The sequence below is a fragment of the Nematostella vectensis genome, chromosome 15, assembly GCF_932526225.1.
Source record: "Nematostella vectensis chromosome 15, jaNemVect1.1, whole genome shotgun sequence".
Taxonomy (NCBI): domain Eukaryota; kingdom Metazoa; phylum Cnidaria; class Anthozoa; order Actiniaria; family Edwardsiidae; genus Nematostella; species Nematostella vectensis.
Genome location: NC_064048.1, coordinates 927,707 through 947,273, shown reverse-complemented (window position 1 = coordinate 947,273; position 19,567 = coordinate 927,707). Strand labels below are relative to the sequence as shown.

At 40.0% G+C, this 19,567-nt stretch overlaps 2 protein-coding genes across 2 annotated transcripts; one reads left to right on the top strand and one right to left on the bottom strand.

Annotated features, from left to right (window-relative positions):
• Positions 1 to 158: 158 nt before the first annotated feature.
• Positions 159 to 6,801, bottom strand: LOC116618850 (FK506-binding protein-like). The gene is made up of 9 exons (XM_032382977.2): positions 6,703 to 6,801; positions 5,529 to 5,597; positions 4,890 to 5,023; positions 4,302 to 4,385; positions 3,511 to 3,610; positions 2,598 to 2,686; positions 1,574 to 1,624; positions 1,428 to 1,478; positions 159 to 1,090 (listed from the first exon to the last, which is right to left on the bottom strand). The coding sequence occupies exons 1-9, from the start codon at positions 6,779 to 6,781 to the stop codon at positions 953 to 955; spliced, it is 795 nt and encodes a 264-aa protein (XP_032238868.2). The 5' UTR covers positions 6,782 to 6,801; the 3' UTR covers positions 159 to 952.
• Positions 6,802 to 6,856: 55 nt separating this feature from the next.
• LOC5513497 (PRELI domain-containing protein 2) lies at positions 6,857 to 18,363 on the top strand. The gene is made up of 6 exons (XM_048722795.1): positions 6,857 to 6,989; positions 7,615 to 7,672; positions 8,013 to 8,086; positions 15,373 to 15,524; positions 17,702 to 17,810; positions 18,138 to 18,363. Exons 1-6 carry the CDS (start codon positions 6,918 to 6,920, stop codon positions 18,237 to 18,239), a joined length of 567 nt encoding a protein of 188 aa, XP_048578752.1. The 5' UTR covers positions 6,857 to 6,917; the 3' UTR covers positions 18,240 to 18,363.
• The last annotated feature ends 1,204 nt before the right edge of the window (positions 18,364 to 19,567 follow it).

The following is a 19,567-nucleotide window of genomic DNA, read 5'->3' as shown; positions in this document are numbered from 1 at the left end:
TAGACATCACCGTGTCTTGTGTAGACATCATCACGTCTTGTGTAGACATCACCCCGTCTGCATAGACATCACCGCGTCTTGTATAGACATCACCGCGTCTTGTGTAGACATCACCGCGTCTTGTGTAGACATCACCGCGTCTTGTGTAGACATCACCGCGTCTTGTGTAGACATCACCGCGTCTTGTGTAGACATCACCGCGTCTTGTGTAGACATCACCGCGTCTTGTGTAGACATCACCGCGTCTTGTGTAGACATCATCGCGTCTTGTGTAGACATCACCGCGTCTTGTGTAGACATCACCCCGTCTGCATAGACATCACCCCGTCTGCATAGACATCACCGCGTCTTGTGTAGACATCACCGCGTCTTGTGTAGACATCACCCCGTCTGCATAGACATCACCGCGTCTTGTGTAGACATCACCGCGTCTTGTGTAGACATCACCGCGTCTTGTGTAGACATCACCGCGTCTTGTGTAGACATCACCGCGTCTTGTGTAGACATCACCGCGTCTTGTGTAGACATCATCGCGTCTTGTGTAGACATCACCCCGTCTGCATAGACATCACCGCGTCTTGTGTAGACATCACCGCGTCTTGTGTAGACATCACCGCGTCTTGTGTAGACATCACCGCGTCTTGTGTAGACATCACCGCGTCTTGTGTAGACATCACCCCGTCTGCATAGACATCACCGCGTCTTGTATAGACATCACCCCGTCTGCATAGACATCACCCCGTCTGCATAGACATCACCGCGTCTTGTGTAGACATCACCGCGTCTTGTGTAGACATCACCACGTCTTGTGTAGACATCACCGCGTCTTGTAAAGACATTACCGCGTCTTGTGTAGACATTTCCGCGTCTTGTGTAGACATCACCGCGTCTTGTAAAGAGATCACCGCGTCCAGGAGAAAGGGGAGACTTCGTCTTGAAGCGCAGGACGACATCACTGTGTGTTTTGTGCATCGCTACGGAACATTGGAGCTAATGCTCGCGTCAAGACTGCGTCCTGAGTCCGCTTCTTTTGTTTGAGAGTAGACATTAAATCTCGAACCGCGGTGTTACCTGGATCCACTTGCAGCGCCTTCAAAAAAAATCACTCAATTTTTCAGGGAAAACATTATGCATACCAGTTTTTTTTAACGAATTGATTAATACGGCTAGAGAACACTGTATAGGCAATTAAATTGATACAAAATTACAACATGGTCAATTGCTGGAAATATGTGGCCCTGGTACAGCAAAATATTATCATTTTTTATTGAAGACAGTATCTGAAATCCGATCAAACATAAATCACCTTTTGGAGGTCGCTATTCAAAAACTGAAGCGAAACATTTTTTTAACTTTTTTCACCTAGGATTTAGCTAGAAGACAATACTTTAACTTAAATTATTTATCTTTCGCGTAGTTTTGTGTACCTTTTCGATGTCCTCTCTTGATTTGTCAATCTCGTCCAACTCCAAATAGGCCTAGGACAAACAAACATTAGAGTGGGAGAGTATGAGTATCAGAATTAGGGTTGAATGGCACCTTACTCCCTTCCATCCTGTCATGTTTCTCTTACCTGAGCTCGGCGATATAGGGCCTTTATGTTTGTATCTTCACTCTGCAGAACCTGAAAGCAGCAGAACCCTCATCATTATGACCATTATCAATCATCAAATAATATACTTCTTTCATATGGTATCTATGATTGCGCAATCCTCCCCCCTCAGCAAATGAGGGATCAGCGCCAGTCATCTTAATCATCACCGATAGGAATAATCCTTACTGCCTTCAAGGAAGAACATTGTTATGGAATTCAAAAGTTACGAAAGCAGACATATGTCAAAAGCAGAAGAAGCATGCAGTCAGAAGATGGGTCCTCTACCGAAAGAGTATCGCCGTTTTTGCCGTCTGTACATGTTGGTGTTGATTTTGGAGGCCCTCGGTACATAAAGAAAGGCAAGAAAACACTGGACGTAAGTATGCCGGTGCATTCTCAAGAATTCTTCACTTGGAGCCTATGAATGGCGTGTCTGCGGATGAATTCTTGACCATCGCCGCGGTATGTGTAATACAATATGATCTGATAACGCCAAGGCTGTGAGAACTGTTTGGAATGAGTTAGATCTAGATAGTGTTGCAAGTGAAGTCACGTCAAGAGGAATCAAGTCTCTTAGTGTTTAGAGTTAGAAATTGCTTCGACCACTTCTTATGGACTATCATAGGAATTGCTGTTGACCACACCCAAAGTGAAAAAATTAAAGAATAAAAAGGTTAAAATTTTACCGACTATCACCCCGGTCTGTTATTATGGGAGTATCCCCGGGAATAAATTTTACGACTGAACATTCGCCTTACAGACGAGCTGGTGGGAACGCTTTTTCAGAGCATTTGAATAACCGCTAAGGGAGGTTCTTGGCAGAGCACTGATGCTAGCTGGTGCTAATATAAAAGTATTGGTCGAGCTGTGAGGCAGTGGCAGTAAGTTGACAGATTTCTTCTTGTCTATGTGATCAACATTCTTTAGAGAGTATGACAATTGTTAGAAGAAACAATGGTATCATCTATCATTTGTTTATCTCACCGTTTCTTCTCTATCTTACCTTGGAGCAGTTGGCAATGACATGCTCGTTTTGGTGGAGTTTTCCCTGACACGCAGCAAGATTCAAATAGCAAGCATTCCTGAGCTGATCTGTTCAAATGGAAGGGAACGCTAAAAATCAATTTTATTATGTTATTGTTATTGGATCACCACATTTGACTGTATTTGGGTATTCTCATGTGCACAATAGGCGACATGGCCTAACAGAACACATGAATTTTCGGGTAGCAAGTTCTTGCATGCTCTCAGGCTTTTAGTGGACAAATAACAACAACAAAAAGCAACTTAATCAGCGTTTACTACTATTTGCCACTTCAAAAAGTCACGTGACTTCTAAGTTCCAGTCGCAAATTCTACTCAAATACTAACATGTCTTTTTATGAGAATTTCAGTGACTTTAATAAAAAAACTGGGTGGATTCATCAGATTAGCTTTGGTCCTCTGATTTGTGTTACATTTTTCTTTTTGGTATTTTTTGCAGATGCCCAGAGCGCATAATGCTCAAAAGATCCTACTGTTTTAGTCTTCTAGATGTGTTGGATTACATCAATTTCTGTGATACCTAGGCAAAGATGGTCACAATGAATAAATTCTCCCAACCTTTTGGTAAATAGAGTCAACTAACTTGCCTAAGGCAGGTTTGCCTTGCCCAAAATCGTATTATTAAAGACTTCCTTGTTCAATCTTGGTAATGTTTTACTTGTGACAAAGAAAGCAGCTGACTCTGATGACACCCTTAATGTTGGTACTGTGCTATAAAACATCTCATACATTTTAACACATAACATTTGTCAAAATAATTTGATTGCCCTATGAATCTTTTTGTGAAAGTTATATTCAGGAAAATTCAAAGGAGTCACTGGAATAAGTATTTAATTACTATTTAGAAATAGGTGTATAGGTAAGAATTATACCATAGTTTGTTTTCTGTTCATCTTGTAGGTCATATTGTGAGATTATCAACATCTTTGCTGCTCTGCTATAGCATCTAGCTGCACACAACCAATTACCCGTCTAAAGACAACATAACTGTTATCTATTATGTCATATTCTGAACACAATCAATAGATGCACCAAGAAGGTGGAGCCAGGGCTTAAGAGGCGGGGGGGGGGGGTATATATAGCATGCATTGTAAGTGAAAGTAGTAGAAATATTAGGAGAAAAACTGTAAAAGCTGAAGCTTGCAGCTAACCCTGTAACTTTTAGATCTGTTCCATAGCTCTTTCAAGATGGTGGCTCTGTATTACCCCATTTCAAATAAGAGTTTGCACAGAAACGAACTAAAAATCCACTTGCACATAACATCATGTTTTAAAATGGTTCATTGATACCTGAAACCCCTGGTCAAGAACATTAAAATGGTTATGCTAATAGCAGTACTGTCTTGACAATGATGCTAGACAATACATGCTCTGAACACTGGTGATATTGTCCTTGACAGATAACAATTGTGTATTCATATAACTGTTTAAAACATCAAAACCAAGTAAACATCTTGAAGCTAGAGTTTGAAGTGAAGCCCTGGCAATACAAGGCTTACAAGCCAATTATGCTAGGAATGACACTAATTTATTGAGGACACATAACCCAGTGATCTAGCTGTACCCAACGCTACTACTGCAGGCAACCACAATAGGAGTAGGAGCAAGGTGAAGTTTGATGGTGATTTTCTGAATTATTGCTATTTCAGTATATAATACTCACTTTAAAGAATTCTGTGCCCTTTACTTTGTGATATTCCGCAAGTTGAAGCAGCTCTGATGCTGAAAGTCTCCAAACATCCTTTGCCTGAAAAAGAAAACAAACAGAAAGATAGTTAGTATTAGATAGATATTCAATATAAGGCCCCTCAAGCCAAACTAAGTTTTATGGGTTAATAATATTCAATGCCAAGTGTAAGCTATTTACAAATTGCCTTGGTGTAACTGGGTTATATAAATAAATGAGAAATAAAAAAATATTAAAAAGGTCTATTAGTTGTCGGTAATAGATTGTTATAATTATATTATTAATTATATAATTATATTTCAGTATGTTATCCATGAGCCAAATAAACAAAGATTATGGCTGATCAGGTGCTTCATGTAAAACATTATTAAATTAGCATAATCATCATTTAGTGATTTTTTATTGTGTACTGTAATTGTTATTTCCAAGCACTTCATATCTGGTGGTCAGCGGTTATCATAGTTACCCATGCACCCTTGCATGGATCGAGACTTGCTAGTGTGGTGCCGCCATTACTTTTGTATTTACGCCTTGTACATGTACATGATACACCTGATTACATACCCTCTCGAAAGATAAGAGCTCAAGGTGTAAAGTTTCATCTTTCTCCAGTGGGTGCCTTTCCTCAACAGTGCATGTTTCCCCAGCGTGCATGGATTCCAAGCAACTATCTATCATTTCTGACCAATCACAGTTACCTGGGAAATACACAGTAATTACACACAACAACCAGAATTTAAATTTGTACAATTTTACACAACAACATTAAAGATTTTGGTGAGGATTGCGCTTAGATGAATTCAATAAAAATCGCTAAAATAATGTTAATTATTTAACAAAACCATCACTAAGTATCAACTAATGTAGGTTAAAGGGGCAATATAACAAATTTACTTCAGGTCATGTTTTCCAATTTAAAGAAAAACAAAAAAAATATTTAAAAAAACATTGTTTTTTTAAAGTTTATTTGAGCGTGCGACTGATAATTTAGAGCAGATGGCCTGTTAGATAGAGCAGATTCTAAAAGATTCTTTTGACTTTTATTGGTTGAGGTTTTCATTGGTCCGACGGGAAGAAAACTGGTGCGATTGCTGCTTTAATGGTTTTCATTTATTATTGGTTTGATCAATTGATTACTCTAGGCATTAAAACTAAAACCATTGCATCCTCCCATAGGTGGAAATTTCAAGTATTAATATGTACCTTCTCCAATGGTTATGGTTTTTTCATTTTCTTCAAGACACTCTCCCTTTATGGAACGCACAAGTCGCACTATGAAAAGAAATAAGGTGATCAAAATAATTGCTGCAATTTCAGTAATTAGCAATGATGTAATACCTACAGGAAATGTAACAGGTGTTTAGCCACCATTTTCTGGGGGAGGGGTAGTCCTGACGTGGGACTCTCTTTGTGCTCGACATTCTGGCTCGCAAGAAAGAGGGTTCAGTATTTATTGCATGCGCATGCATGAACATGGACCAATCAGTGGCAAAAATTGAAATATGAGCGTGTGCAATAACAAAATGCCTAGAGGTGAGTCAATTCCTGCAATACCTTGTAGAGTGCAGAGCTCCAAAATAAGTTGAAAGAAAGTTTTATAGATGTGAAGGAATAACAGCAAACTGCTTGGGACTTGTTTTCTATAAAGACGTGATAAAATGTGACTGAAAATCAAATTTTTAAAAAATGTGTGCTTGTTGAAATGAAGCTATTGTACTAAAGCGCGCGTAAGAAAATAATGAAAACTGAAAAGCTCATGGATTCATAACTTTTTCTGACTCTAATTATCATTTGTCTTGTTCTCAGAAAAGATTGACAATCAAGTATTTATCCACAACCAAAATTAGCATATTATTTCTGAAATAAACCCTCGCTTGTCCCTTTTGCAGTCATCTTGAACTAAACAACCAGGCCACACAGCATATATCTGGTGATTTTCGCGCATGCGCATGCAATAAATACTGGACCCTCTTTCCTGCGTTGCAGGTTTGGACTAGGGGAGGGGGTACACAGGCATTGAATTCACATGAAAAAGGTCTTGTGAATCGATTGAAACCTCTGTACATACCGGTTATAATTTTGCAGGATAGTGAATTATTCCGGGTTGCCATAACTTTTGGGTTAAAATGACTGGACCTATGAGTAAACTGACAATACGTCGCAATTGGATAGTAAATAATTTCAAAAGCTTCGTTAAAATCGCAAGTGGCCCGATCCCGGTCGAGGCATAGATGGCTTACTAGAAAAAAAGATTGTGTTCCACAGACCACAGCTCTAGTCCAGGATCATCGATTCTTAATATATATTAACATAGTCGACACCGCATAAGCGCTATATAAATACTAAATTCATATAAATGTAACATGATGTCCTGTACCTTTGCAAACAGACCCTAAGTTAGGAGTTTCAAGGTTTTTCCGTTTGTGCTTTGTCATCTCCAACAGTCCGTCCGCCATTTTGACATGTCTTTCTCTTGTACTTTTTGATTGGTCAAATATTTTGGTTGAATTAAAATATTTGGATAAACCAATCAGATTGTCTGTATTATGCCAGACTTTTCCTTGAGTGTTCTTGCGATGTAGACTCTCGGAAATGCGTTCTTTGGAGTTTCACTATTTATTCAAATATCCCTTCGAGACGGTGGTAAGGGCATATTTCCAAAAGGTAAGATTTTTGCTAAATCATTGCGCGCTCTAACGCTAGCGTGGTGTGAACATTTCCCTTCATGATATAAGTTAAATTAGAAGCGTGCCTTGTTTCATGCTCAGCAAATAAAAACAGTAATTGCTTCAAATTTTATATTTCTCAAGCTTGCGTTAGCTGAATACCGAATTCAGCTACTATTCCGATTGCATTACGTTTGAAATTGATGTTTGATATTGGCCCGACGCTTCTAGCAAAGATTTGTTCACAGGGGAGGAAATAAAGAAAATATCACTTTCTCTTTTTAGGGGGATGCGCGTGTATTTTGCTGTCAGGATTTTTCTCCTGTTTGTTTCTAGCAGCTCACTTATCTGTGTAGAATTATTTCGCGCCTTTGTTTGCTTGTGTCTGACAGGCACATTCCCAGGATTGGTGAAGGGAGGAGAGAGGGGGGGGGGGAGGGGGGGAGGCGCAGTCATAGGTATCATATGTAAAAAGCATAGTAGTTGAAGATTCCTTAATAAGAAATGACCCATTTTTTGGCCACCAAGGGGTGTGCCGCACCCTGTGCTGATTCATGACATTTGAGTTTGTTTTCCTTTTTTTAATCCTGAGAGGTAAAACCTTGTTTTTTTGGGTATTGCAGTATAGCTGTGGCAAGGACAAGAATGTGACGTCTGTGGCAATTTTGGAATGCACCAGAGGTATGTGATCAGCACAGCCTTCAGTTATCATAGAAATTAATAACTGCCACATGCAGATGCATGATCATTCAATCAGCATCATCAGATTCTATTTTTCTGATAAGTGTTATTAATTATCACATGTGTGATAATAAATGCCAATTGTGGGAAGGAATGATCAAATACTACTCATGTGTGTTATATAATAAATTAGATACTGATAGCTGAGGTATTATAAAAACATGTGGTATATTAGATGCCAATAGTTGGAAGAAATTATTAAATTTCACTAATGTGTGATATAAAATGCCAATAGTGGCAATATGGGTATCATCCAATATCACTCATGTGTGGTATATAGATGCCAATAGTGGCGAGGAGTATTACCTCAGACGAGGAAAATGTGTCAATGTTCTGCCTTCAATTTTTAGAAAGGTATGTAGTTATTTAGTCTGTCAAACTTTTGCTTCTCACATACTAATTTGTATCCCTTGTACTTATTCCCACGTTGGTATTCCCATTTGGGAATTCCCATGTGTTTCCCACATTGTGTGTATTTAGTGTTCCCATGTGTTATCCACTTTGTTTCCATTTGGTATTCCCATGTGTGATCCACTTTGTGTGCATTTGGTATTCCCATGTGTTTCCCACTTTGTGTGCATTTGGTATTCCCATGTGTTTCTTACTTTGTGTCTATTTGGTATTCCCATGTGTTTCCCACTTTGTGTGCATTTGGTATTCCCATGTGTTTCCCACTTTGTGTGCATTTAGTGTTCCCATGTGTTTTCCACTTTGTGTGCATTTGGTGCCCCCATGTGTTTCCCACTTTGTTTCCATTTGGTATTCCCATGTGTGATCCACTTTGTGTGCATTTGGTATTCCCATGTGTTTCTACTTTGTGTCTATTTGGTATTCCCATGTGTTTCCCACTTTGTTTCCATATGGTATTCCCATGTGTTTCTTACTTTGTGTCCATTTGGTATTCCCATATGTTTCCCACTTTGTGTGCATTTGGTATTCCCATGTGTTTCCCACTTTGTGTGTATTTAGTGTTCCCATGTGTTTCCCACTTTTTTGTGCATTTGGTATTCCCATGTGTTTCTACTTTGTGTCCATTTGGTATTCCCATGTGTTTCCCACTTTGTGTGCATTTGGTATTCCCACATGTGTTTCCCACTTTGTGTGCATTTGGTATTCCCATATGTGTTTCCCACTTTGTGTGCATTTGGTATTTCCACGTGTTTCCCACTTTGTGTCCATTTGGTATTCCCATGTGTTTCCCACTTTGTGTGCATTTGGTATTCCCATATGTGTTTCCCACTTTGTGTGCATTTGGTATTCCCACGTGTTTCCCACTTTGTGTACATTTGGTATTCCCATGTGTTTCTCACTTTGTTTCCATTTGGTATTCCCATGTGTTTCCCACTTTATGTGCATTTGGTATTCCCATGTGTTTCCCACTTTGTGTGCATTTGGTATTCCCATGTGTTTCCCACTTTGTGTGCATTTGGTATTCCCATGTGTTTCCCACTTTGTGTGCATTTGGTATTCCCATGTGTTTCCCACTTTGTGTGCATTTGGTATAACAACAACAACAACAACATATTTATTAGCACCCTCTATTATACAGATATTACTTATTAAATAAGAAAAGGAGAAAAATAATTATAATTTTTATAATTGGGCACCATCCGCATTAAGAAATAGCATAGCTAATCAAGCTTAAGCGGCTAGGTCAAGCGGAAAATTGCATGGGTAAACAACATGATACATCAATATAATATCAATACAAACAGAAACGAAAAACAGACGACAATAGATGCACGCACAAGAACAAAACACGCACAAGCAAGGGGAGGTCGATTATAGGGATCATTTATATATAGGAGAGAATCTTGAGTTTGTAAATTACAACAATAATAGAGTTAGCTTTTGTAACGATCTAAAAGAGAGCTGATCATTAGTGTCTTGAAACTGGAGCGAGATTCAGATTTATAATCATCCTGAATATCGTTCCAGATTTTTACACCAAGAAAGCGAATATTAAATTTGCCATAGTTTGTGCGTATCTTAGGCAGGTAATAAGTCTTCCTACTAGCAAGTCTTGTATTATATTGATGTATCCTGTTAATATTTGTGAAAAATGATTTGAAGACAGATGGCAAATGATCTGAATGGAAGTCATACATAAACAGTGCATTGTTAAGATAGATTATGTCATGAAGTTTGAGGAGACTAAGTTGGTAGAATAATGGATTTGAAGGGGTCCTAAAATCAGAAAAAGTTAATATTCTAATTGCCCTTTTCTGAAGTATAAAAAGGGGCTTAAGAGTAGTTGCATAGGTGTTGCCCCAGGTCACAACTGAGTAAGTTAGAAATGGAAATAATAATGTATAGTAAAGCATTTTTAGGACTGAAATATTTACATAATGTCTTATTTTTGAGAGAACACCAATGCAACGTTTAATCTTTTTAGCTATATGAAGTATCTGATATTTCCAGCTAAGATGGGAGTCAATATATATGCCTAGATATTTGATGTACTTCTCTTTCTTGATGCATTTGCCATTTATCTTAATACTTAGAGTATAATTAGAGATTTTCTGTGGTGGATGAAAAATGATGAAGTTTGTTTTATCGATATTTAGAGAGAGCTTATTGGCAGCAAGCCAGCTAGAAACATGAAGAAGATTTTCGTTGATACAGGATTCCAGAGCAAGCAAACTACTGTTCGAGTAAAATAGGTTAGTGTCATCAGCAAAGATATGAAAATCAAATATACTACTGCATCTATGAAAGTCATTGATATAAATAAGAAATAAGAGGGGGCCAAGTACTGAACACTGTGGGACTCCATGAGTGAGGACAACTTCATCAGATTCTGAATTATTAACTGACACAAATTGCCTTCTATTTGACAAGTATGATGAAAACCATTCATTTGCAATTCCACGAATTCCGTAGTGAGCAAGTTTGCTAATAAGAATTTTATGATCAACTGTGTCAAATGCTTTTGAGAAGTCGAGAAATATCCCACAGGAATACTGGCCCTCCTCTATAGCCCTTTGAATTTTGTCTACAATTAGGAGTGTTGCATGAAAAGTAGTGTGATGCTCTCGGAATCCAAATTGCTTGTCATAGAGAATATTATATTTGTTAATAAAGGCAATAAGTCTTTTATACATTAGTTTCTCCAAGATTTTGTTAAAAATTGAAAGCAGCGAGATTGGTCTATAATTATCCATGCAGCTAGCTGAATCTTTTTTATGAATTGGAATTGTTTTTGCAATTTTAAACTGATTTAAACTGATTTAAACTGTTTAAACTGATGGTATTCCCATGTGTTTCCCACTTTGTGCGCATTTGTTATTCCCATGTGTTTCCCACTTTGTGTGCATTTGGTATTCCCATGTGTTTCCCACTTTGTGCGCATTTGTTATTCCCATGTGTTTCCCACTTTGTGTGCATTTGGTATTCCCATGTGTTTGTACTTTGTGTCCATTTGGTATTCCCATGTGTTTCCCACTTTGTGTGCATTTGGTATCCCCACATGTGTTTCCCACTTTGTGTCCATTTGGTATTCCCATGTGTTTCCCACTTTGTGTGCATTTGGTATCCCCACATGTGTTTCCCACTTTGTGTCTATTTGGTATCCCCATGTGTTTCCCTCTTTGTGTGCATTTGGTATTCCCATGTGTTTCCCACTTTGTGTGCATTTGGTATTCCCATGTGTTTCCCACTTTGTGTGTATTTAGTGTTCCCATGTGTTATCCACTTTGTATGCATTTGGTATTCCCATGTGTTTCCCACTTTGTGTGTATTTAGTGTTCCCATGTGTTATCCACTTTGTTTCCATTTGGTATTCCCATGTGTTTCACACTTTGTATGCATTTGGTATTCCCATGTGTTTCCCACTTTGTGTCCATTTGGTGTTCCCATGTGTTATCCACTTTGTGTCTATTTGGTATTCCCATGTGTTTCCCACTTTGTGTCCATTTGGTATTCACATGTGTTTCCCACTTTGTGTGCATTTGGTATTCCCATGTGTTATCCACTTTGTGTCTATTTGGTATTCCCATGTGTTTCCCACTTTGTGTCCATTTGGTATTCACATGTGTTTCCCACTTTGTGTGCATTTGGTATTCCCATGTGTTATCCACTTTCTGTCTATTTGGTATTCCCATGTGTTTCCCACTTTGTGTCTATTTGGTATTCACATGTGTTTCCCACTTTGTTTCCATTTGGTATTCCCATGTGTTTCCCACTTTGTGTGCATTTGGTATTCCCATGTGTTTCCCACTTTGTGTGCATTTGGTATTCCCATGTGTTATCCACTTTGTGTCCATTTGGTATTCCTATGTGTTTCCCACTTTATGTGCATTTGGTATGCCCATGTGTTTCCTACTTTGTGTGCATTTGGTATTCCCATGTGTTTCCCACTTTGTGTCTATTTGGTATTCCCATGTGTTTCCCACTTTGTGTGCATTTGGTATTCCCATGTGTTTTCCACTTTGTGTCTATTTGGTATTCCCATGTGTTTCACACTTTGTGTCTATTTGGTATTCCCATGTGTTTCCCACTTTGTTTCCATTTGGTATTCCCATGTGTTATCTACTTTGTTTCCATTTGGTATTCCCATGTGTTTCCCACTTTGTGTGCATTTGGTATTCCCATGTGTTTCCCACTTTGTGTCTATTTGGTATTCCCATGTGTTTCCCACTTTGTGTCTATTTGGTATTCCCATGTGTTTCCCACTTTGTTTCCATTTGGTATTCCCATGTGTTATCCACTTTGTGTGCATTTGGTATTCCCATGTGTTTCCCACTTTGTGTGTATTTGGTGTTCCCATGTGTTATCCACTTTGTTTCCATTTGGTATTCCCATGTGTTTCACACTTTGTATGCATTTGGTATTCCCATGTGTTTCCCACTTTGTGTGTATTTAGTGTTCCCATGTGTTATCCACTTTGTGTGCATTTGGTATTCCCATGTGTTTCCCACTTTGTGTGTATTTAGTGTTCCCATGTGTTATCCACTTTGTGTGCATTTGGTATTCCCATGTGTTTCCCACTTTGTGTGTATTTGGTGTTCCCATGTGTTATCCACTTTGTGTGCATTTGGTATTCCCATGTGTTTCCCACTTTGTGTGTATTTGGTGTTCCCATGTGTTATCCACTTTGTTTCCATTTGGTATTCCCATGTGTTTCACACTTTGTATGCATTTGGTATTCCCATGTATTTCCCACTTTGTGTGTATTTAGTGTTTCCATGTGTTATCCACTTTGTGTGCATTTGGTATTCCCATGTGTTTCCCACTTTGTGTGTATTTAGTGTTCCCATGTGTTATCCACTTTGTTTCCATTTGGTATTCCCATGTGTTTCACACTTTGTATGCATTTGGTATTCCCATGTATTTTTCACTTTGTGTGTATTTAGTGTTCCCATGTGTTATCCACTTTGTGTGCATTTGGTATTCCCATGTGTTTCCCACTTTATGTGCATTTGGTATGCCCATGTGTTTCCTACTTTGTGTGCATTTGGTATTCCCATGTGTGATCCACTTTGTGTGCATTTGGTATTCCCATGTGTTTCCCACTTTGTGTGCATTTGGTATTCCCATGTGTGATCCACTTTGTGTGCATTTAGTGTTCCCATGTGTTTCCCACTTTGTGTCTATTTGGTATTCCCATGTGTTTCCCACTTTGTTTCCATTTGGTATCCCCATGTGTGATCCACTTTGTGTGCATTTAGTGTTCCCATGTGTTTCCCACTTTGTGTCTATTTGGTATTCCCATGTGTTTCCCACTTTGTGTCTATTTGGTATTCTCATGTGTTTCACACTTTGTATGCATTTGGTATTCCCATGTGTTTCCCACTTTGTGTGCATTTGGTATTCCCATGTGTTTCCCACTTTGTGTGCATTTGGTATTCCCATGTGTTTCCCACTTTGTGTGCATTTGGTATTCCCATGTGTTTCTCACTTTGTTTCCATTTGGTATTCCCATGTGTTTCCCACTTTATGTGCATTTGGTATGCCCATGTGTTTCCTACTTTGTGTGCATTTGGTATTCCCATGTGTTTCCCACTTTGTGTGTATTTAGTGTTCCCATGTGTTATCCACTTTGTTTCCATTTGGTATTCCTATGTGTTTCCCACTTTGTGTACATTTGGTATTCCTATGTGTTTCCCACTTTGTGTACATTTAGTGTTCCCATGTGTTTCCCACTTTGTGTCCATTTGGTATTCACATGTGTTTCCCACTTTGTGTCTATTTGGTATTCCCATGTGTTTCCCACTTTGTGTGCATTTGGTATTCCCATGTGTTTCCCACTTTGTGTGCATTTGGTATTCCCATGTGTTTCTCACTTTGTTTCCATTTGGTATTCCTATGTGTTTCCCACTTTATGTGCATTTGGTATGCCCATGTGTTTCCTACTTTGTGTGCATTTGGTATTCCCATGTGTTTCCCACTTTGTGTCTATTTGGTATTCCCATGTGTTTCCCACTTTGTGTGCATTTGGTATTCCCATGTGTTTCCCACTTTGTGTGCATTTGGTATTCCCATGTGTTTCTCACTTTGTTTCCATTTGGTATTCCTATGTGTTTCCCACTTTATGTGCATTTGGTATGCCCATGTGTTTCCTACTTTGTGTGCATTTGGTATTCCCATGTGTGATCCACTTTGTGTGCATTTGGTATTCCCATGTGTTTCCCACTTTGTGTGCATTTGGTATTCCCATGTGTGATCCACTTTGTGTGCATTTAGTGTTCCCATGTGTTTCCCACTTTGTGTCTATTTGGTATTCCCATGTGTTTCCCACTTTGTTTCCATTTGGTATCCCCATGTGTGATCCACTTTGTGTGCATTTAGTGTTCCCATGTGTTTCCCACTTTGTGTCTATTTGGTATTCCCATGTGTTTCCCACTTTGTGTCTATTTGGTATTCTCATGTGTTTCACACTTTGTATGCATTTGGTATTCCCATGTGTTTCCCACTTTGTGTGCATTTGGTATTCCCATGTGTTTCCCACTTTGTGTGCATTTGGTATTCCCATGTGTGATCCACTTTGTATGCATTTGGTATTCCCATGTGTTTCCCACTTTGTGTGTATTTAGTGTTCCCATGTGTTTCCCACTTTGTGTGTATTTAGTGTTCCCATGTGTTTCCCACTTTGTTTCCATATGGTATTCCCATGTGTTTCTTACTTTGTGTGCATTTGGTTTTCCTTTGTGTTTCCCACTTTGTGTGTATTTGGTATTCCCATGTGTTTCCCACTTTGTGTGCATTTGGTATCCCCATGTGTTTCTTACTTTGTGTGCATTTGGTATTCCCATGTGTTTCCCACTTTGTTTCCATTTGGTATTCCCATGTGTTTCCCACTTTGTGTCCATTTGGTATCCCCATGTGTTTCTTACTTTGTGTGCATTTGTTATTCCCATGTGTTTCCCACTTTGTTTCCAGTTGGTATTCCCAAGTGTGTTTCTCACTAATAAAATGATACTATGATAAAAGCATAAAAGTTATTTACCCAAGCTTGCAACTTGTATAATTATTTTTAAAGTATCAATATCTCCCAAGGTTATATTTTGTTACCACAATTATAGCAAGACTTCTAAGAAGAAATCTACCTTGATCCAAAGTGTATTTTTTCACCTTCTGTAGTTACTTGTTTCTAAAAGTGTTGTAGGTGTACTATTTTAATTGAGGGTTTTTTTACCCAGTTTTGGCCGTATGACATAGAAATAGAAGAGGAAATGTGGATTAACCATGACAAGCAATACATGAGACTACACAGCTATAATGTCACTGGTGCATCCCTGGCCAAGCTGGAAGAGTTCAGCATCTATGCACCATCGCAATACAACAGGAGCTGGTGTGTAATGTTTGTATACTAAGTTTTTTATGGTATGACAAGAAAAACTGCTGACAGCTTTAGAATAACTAGGTGGTCTGTTTTGGGGCAATGAAATCAGGGATTTAAATAAACTCAAGTTTGAAATGGTATGTTGAATGCCTTCGTGAAAGCAGAGTATTTTTGCAGATGATTTGAGGTTTAGCCCTTCGTTGGCGCCTGTAGTCTTTTTCTTCAATTAAGGGCCCACAATAAAAAAACTTATCAAGCCTCTCCCCCTTTCACAAAAAAAAGAAATAAGAAAAGCATTGCAACAATGTCATCATCACCACAACCACAACCATCATCAACACCACAACCACCACCATCATCATCAACACCACGACCACCACCACCATCATCAACACCACCATCATCATCACAACAACCACCACCATCCTCAACACCACAACCACCACCATCATCATCAACACCACAACCACCACCATCATCATCATCACCACAACCACCACCATCATCATCAACAACACAACCACCACCATCATCATCAACACCACAACCACCACCACCATCATCAACACCACAACCACCACCATCATCATCAACACCACAACCACCACCACCATCATCAACACCACCATCATCATCACAACAACCACCGCCATCCTCAACACCACCACCACCACCATCATCCTCAACACCACCACCACCACCATCATCATCACCCCAACCACCACCATCATCATCATCACCACAACCACCACCATCATCATCAACAACACAACCACCACCATCATCATCAACACCACAACCACCACCATCATCATCATCACCACAACCACCACCACCATCATCAACACCACAACCACCACCATCATCATCAACACCACAACCACCACCACCATCATCAACACCACCATCATCATCACAACAACCACCGCCATCCTCAACACCACCACCACCACCATCATCCTCAACAACACCACAACCACCATCATCATCACCCCAACCACCACCATCCTCAACACCATGACCACCACCATCATCATCAACAACACAACCACCACCATCATCCTCAACACCACAACCACCACCATCATCATCAACAACACAACAACCACCACCATCATCAATACCACGACCACCACCATCATCATCAACACCATGACCACCACCATCATCAACACCACAACCACCATCATCATCACCACAACCACCACCATCATCATCAACACCACAACCACCACCACCATCATCAACACCACAACCACCATCAACGACACAACCACCACCATCATCATCAACACCACAACCACCACCATCATCATCATCACCACAACCACCACCATCATCATCAACACCACAACCACCACCACCATCATCAACACCACAACCACCATCAACGACACAACCACCACCATCATCATCATCACCACAACCACCACCATCATCATCAACACCATGACCACCACCATCATCAACACCACAACCACCATCATCATCACCACAACCACCACCATCATCATCAACACCACAACCACCACCACCATCATCAACACCACAACCACCATCAACGACACAACCACCACCATCATCATCAACACCACAACCACCACCATCATCATCAACACCACAACCACCACCACCATCATCAACACCACAACCACCATCAACGACACAACCACCACCATCATCATCATCACCACAACCACCACCACCATCATCAACACCACAACCACCACCATCATCAATACCACGACCACCACCATCATCATCAACACCACAACCACCACCATCATCAACACCACAACCACCACCATCATCATCAACACCACAACCACCATCAACGACACAACCACCACCACCATCATCAACACCACAACCACCAACCCTATCGTCAACAACCACCATCATAATCAACACAACAACCAACAACATCATTATCATCAGCACAACCACCACCATCAGTACCACAACCAACACCATCATCATCAACACCACCATCATCATCACCATCAACCACCATCATCATCACCACAACCGCTACAAACAACACCACAACCACCACAATCATCATCACCACCATGATGTTTGGTGTTTAAACTCTCAACATTGTTGACCCAGTGCGCTGCACTAAAACTAAATATATCAGGTCATCGTTTATCAGGGTATATAGGCTGACTGTGTATCTGTTACAGGACGGTGATGGATCAGACGGGGAAGGTCACTGTCTGCGGACTGGGCCCCACTCTTGGTGGTATGCTGGAGTTGTTTACCATAAGGTTTTTTCAACATGGGGCAGATAGGGTAAGTGCTGAAGAAGAATGCTCACTATTAGCGGAGCTACCACGCGAACTATCAAAACAAGAATATTTACATGATATAAACAGTTTCAAGCAAGAAACTTCTACTTTCATGTAGTGTCAAAAGTGGTACATAAAATGGTCATGATATATGATGTCATGTTGACATTTTGGGCCCTGCTTTTAGTTTTGCCAAAATCTATATTGTCTCAATGAAATCTGTCTTTATTTTGAAATACAATACTAAGAACTATATTTACATTTTTATTTTTTAACTGACTAGGTTATTACATTAAGTTCCCATTTGAACCACTTTTTTCACACATTGTAGGGGTTCAAAATCATGGAAGATCTTCTGATGTCAATGACCACAACATATGAGCAGAAGCCAAGCTTCTCGCGTAGCTACTCATGCAACGAAGAAACATCGTAGCAATGGTCGCAGGAAATGAAATGTTGTCAGTAGTACCATCACCATCACCATCACCATCACCATCAACATCAACATCACCATCACCATCAACATCAACATCAACATCAACATCAACATCAACATCAACATCAACATCAACATCTCCATCTCCATCACCATCACCATCAATGTCTCCATCTCCATCACCATCAACATCAATGTCACCATCACCATCGCCATCACCATCAACATCTCCATCACCATCACCATCACCATCTCCATCTCCATCACCATCACCATCACCATCACCATCACCATCGCCATCACCATCGCCATCTCCATCTCCATCACCATCACCATCGCCATCTCCATCACCATCTCCATCACCATCACCATCACCATCACCATCTCGATCTCCATCACCATCGTCATCGCCATCGCCACAATCATCACCATCGCCATCACCATCAATGTCACCATCATCATCACCATCACCATCAATGTCACCATCGCCATCACCACCACCACCATCACCATCTAGTTATAATTTATTCAATAAATTACCAGTACATTCAGTGTGTACTTGCATGTACGGAATTATCTCATTAGAAGAACAAGAGTTTGACCTTGAAAAGTACTTTGGGGCGACCCTCTGGTAGGTAAACTTTTGTAAATAATAAACACAAGGAAAAGGCGCGGAATTCAGCACGCGAGGGCTATACAGGAGTTGGCATTAGTCTGGGACATGCTTCCCACATGGTCTGCTCCAGCAAGATTAGACCCAACTCAAATAATCTCATCTCGGGTCATTTCCAAGGATCACCGACGAACAAATAGTCACTGCGATAAAAACTTCTTGTATTTATTTACCAACCAGCCCTACCAACCATACTAACCGTACCTACCCTAAACCAAATCCACACGCGCGCTAAATACACGTGATTTACCAAGCGCTACCAGCCATACTAACCCTAATTACCCTAATCCAAACCCACACGCGGGCTAAATACACGTGATTTACCAAGAGCTACTAACCATACTAACCTTACTTCATAAACCAGACTCACACGCGGGCTAGATACACGTGATTTACCAAGCGCTACCAACCATATAACCCTAATCACCCTAAACCAAACCCACACGCGGGCTAAATACACGTGATTTACCAAGCGCTACCAACCATATAACCCTAATCACCCTAAACCAAACCCACACGCGGGCTAAATACACGTGATTTACCAAGCGCTACCAACCATACTAGCCGTACTTCATAAAAAAGACTCACACGAGGGCCAAATACACGATTCGACGATTATAAAAGGCAAATCCTTATTTTGGTGGGGACTGTC

What these genes read in the sequence shown, in the direction of transcription:
- LOC116618850 (XM_032382977.2), bottom strand. Translation starts at nt 6,781, where the DNA reads ATGGCGGACGGACTGTTGGAGATGACAAAGCACAAACGGAAAAACCTT. An exon ending in AGCTCTTATCTTTCGAGAGG is followed by an intron (nt 4,386 to 4,889) that starts GTATGTAATCAG and finishes TTTCTTTTTCAG; the next exon opens with GCAAAGGATGTTTGGAGACT. An exon ending in AGGGCACAGAATTCTTTAAA is followed by an intron (nt 3,611 to 4,301) that starts GTGAGTATTATA and finishes TGTTGTCTTTAG; the next exon opens with ACGGGTAATTGGTTGTGTGC.
- LOC5513497 (XM_048722795.1), top strand. Translation starts at nt 6,918, where the DNA reads ATGCGTTCTTTGGAGTTTCACTATTTATTCAAATATCCCTTCGAGACG. An exon ending in TAAGGGCATATTTCCAAAAG is followed by an intron (nt 6,990 to 7,614) that starts GTAAGATTTTTG and finishes TGGGTATTGCAG; the next exon opens with TATAGCTGTGGCAAGGACAA. An exon ending in TTCAACATGGGGCAGATAGG is followed by an intron (nt 17,811 to 18,137) that starts GTAAGTGCTGAA and finishes CACACATTGTAG; the next exon opens with GGGTTCAAAATCATGGAAGA.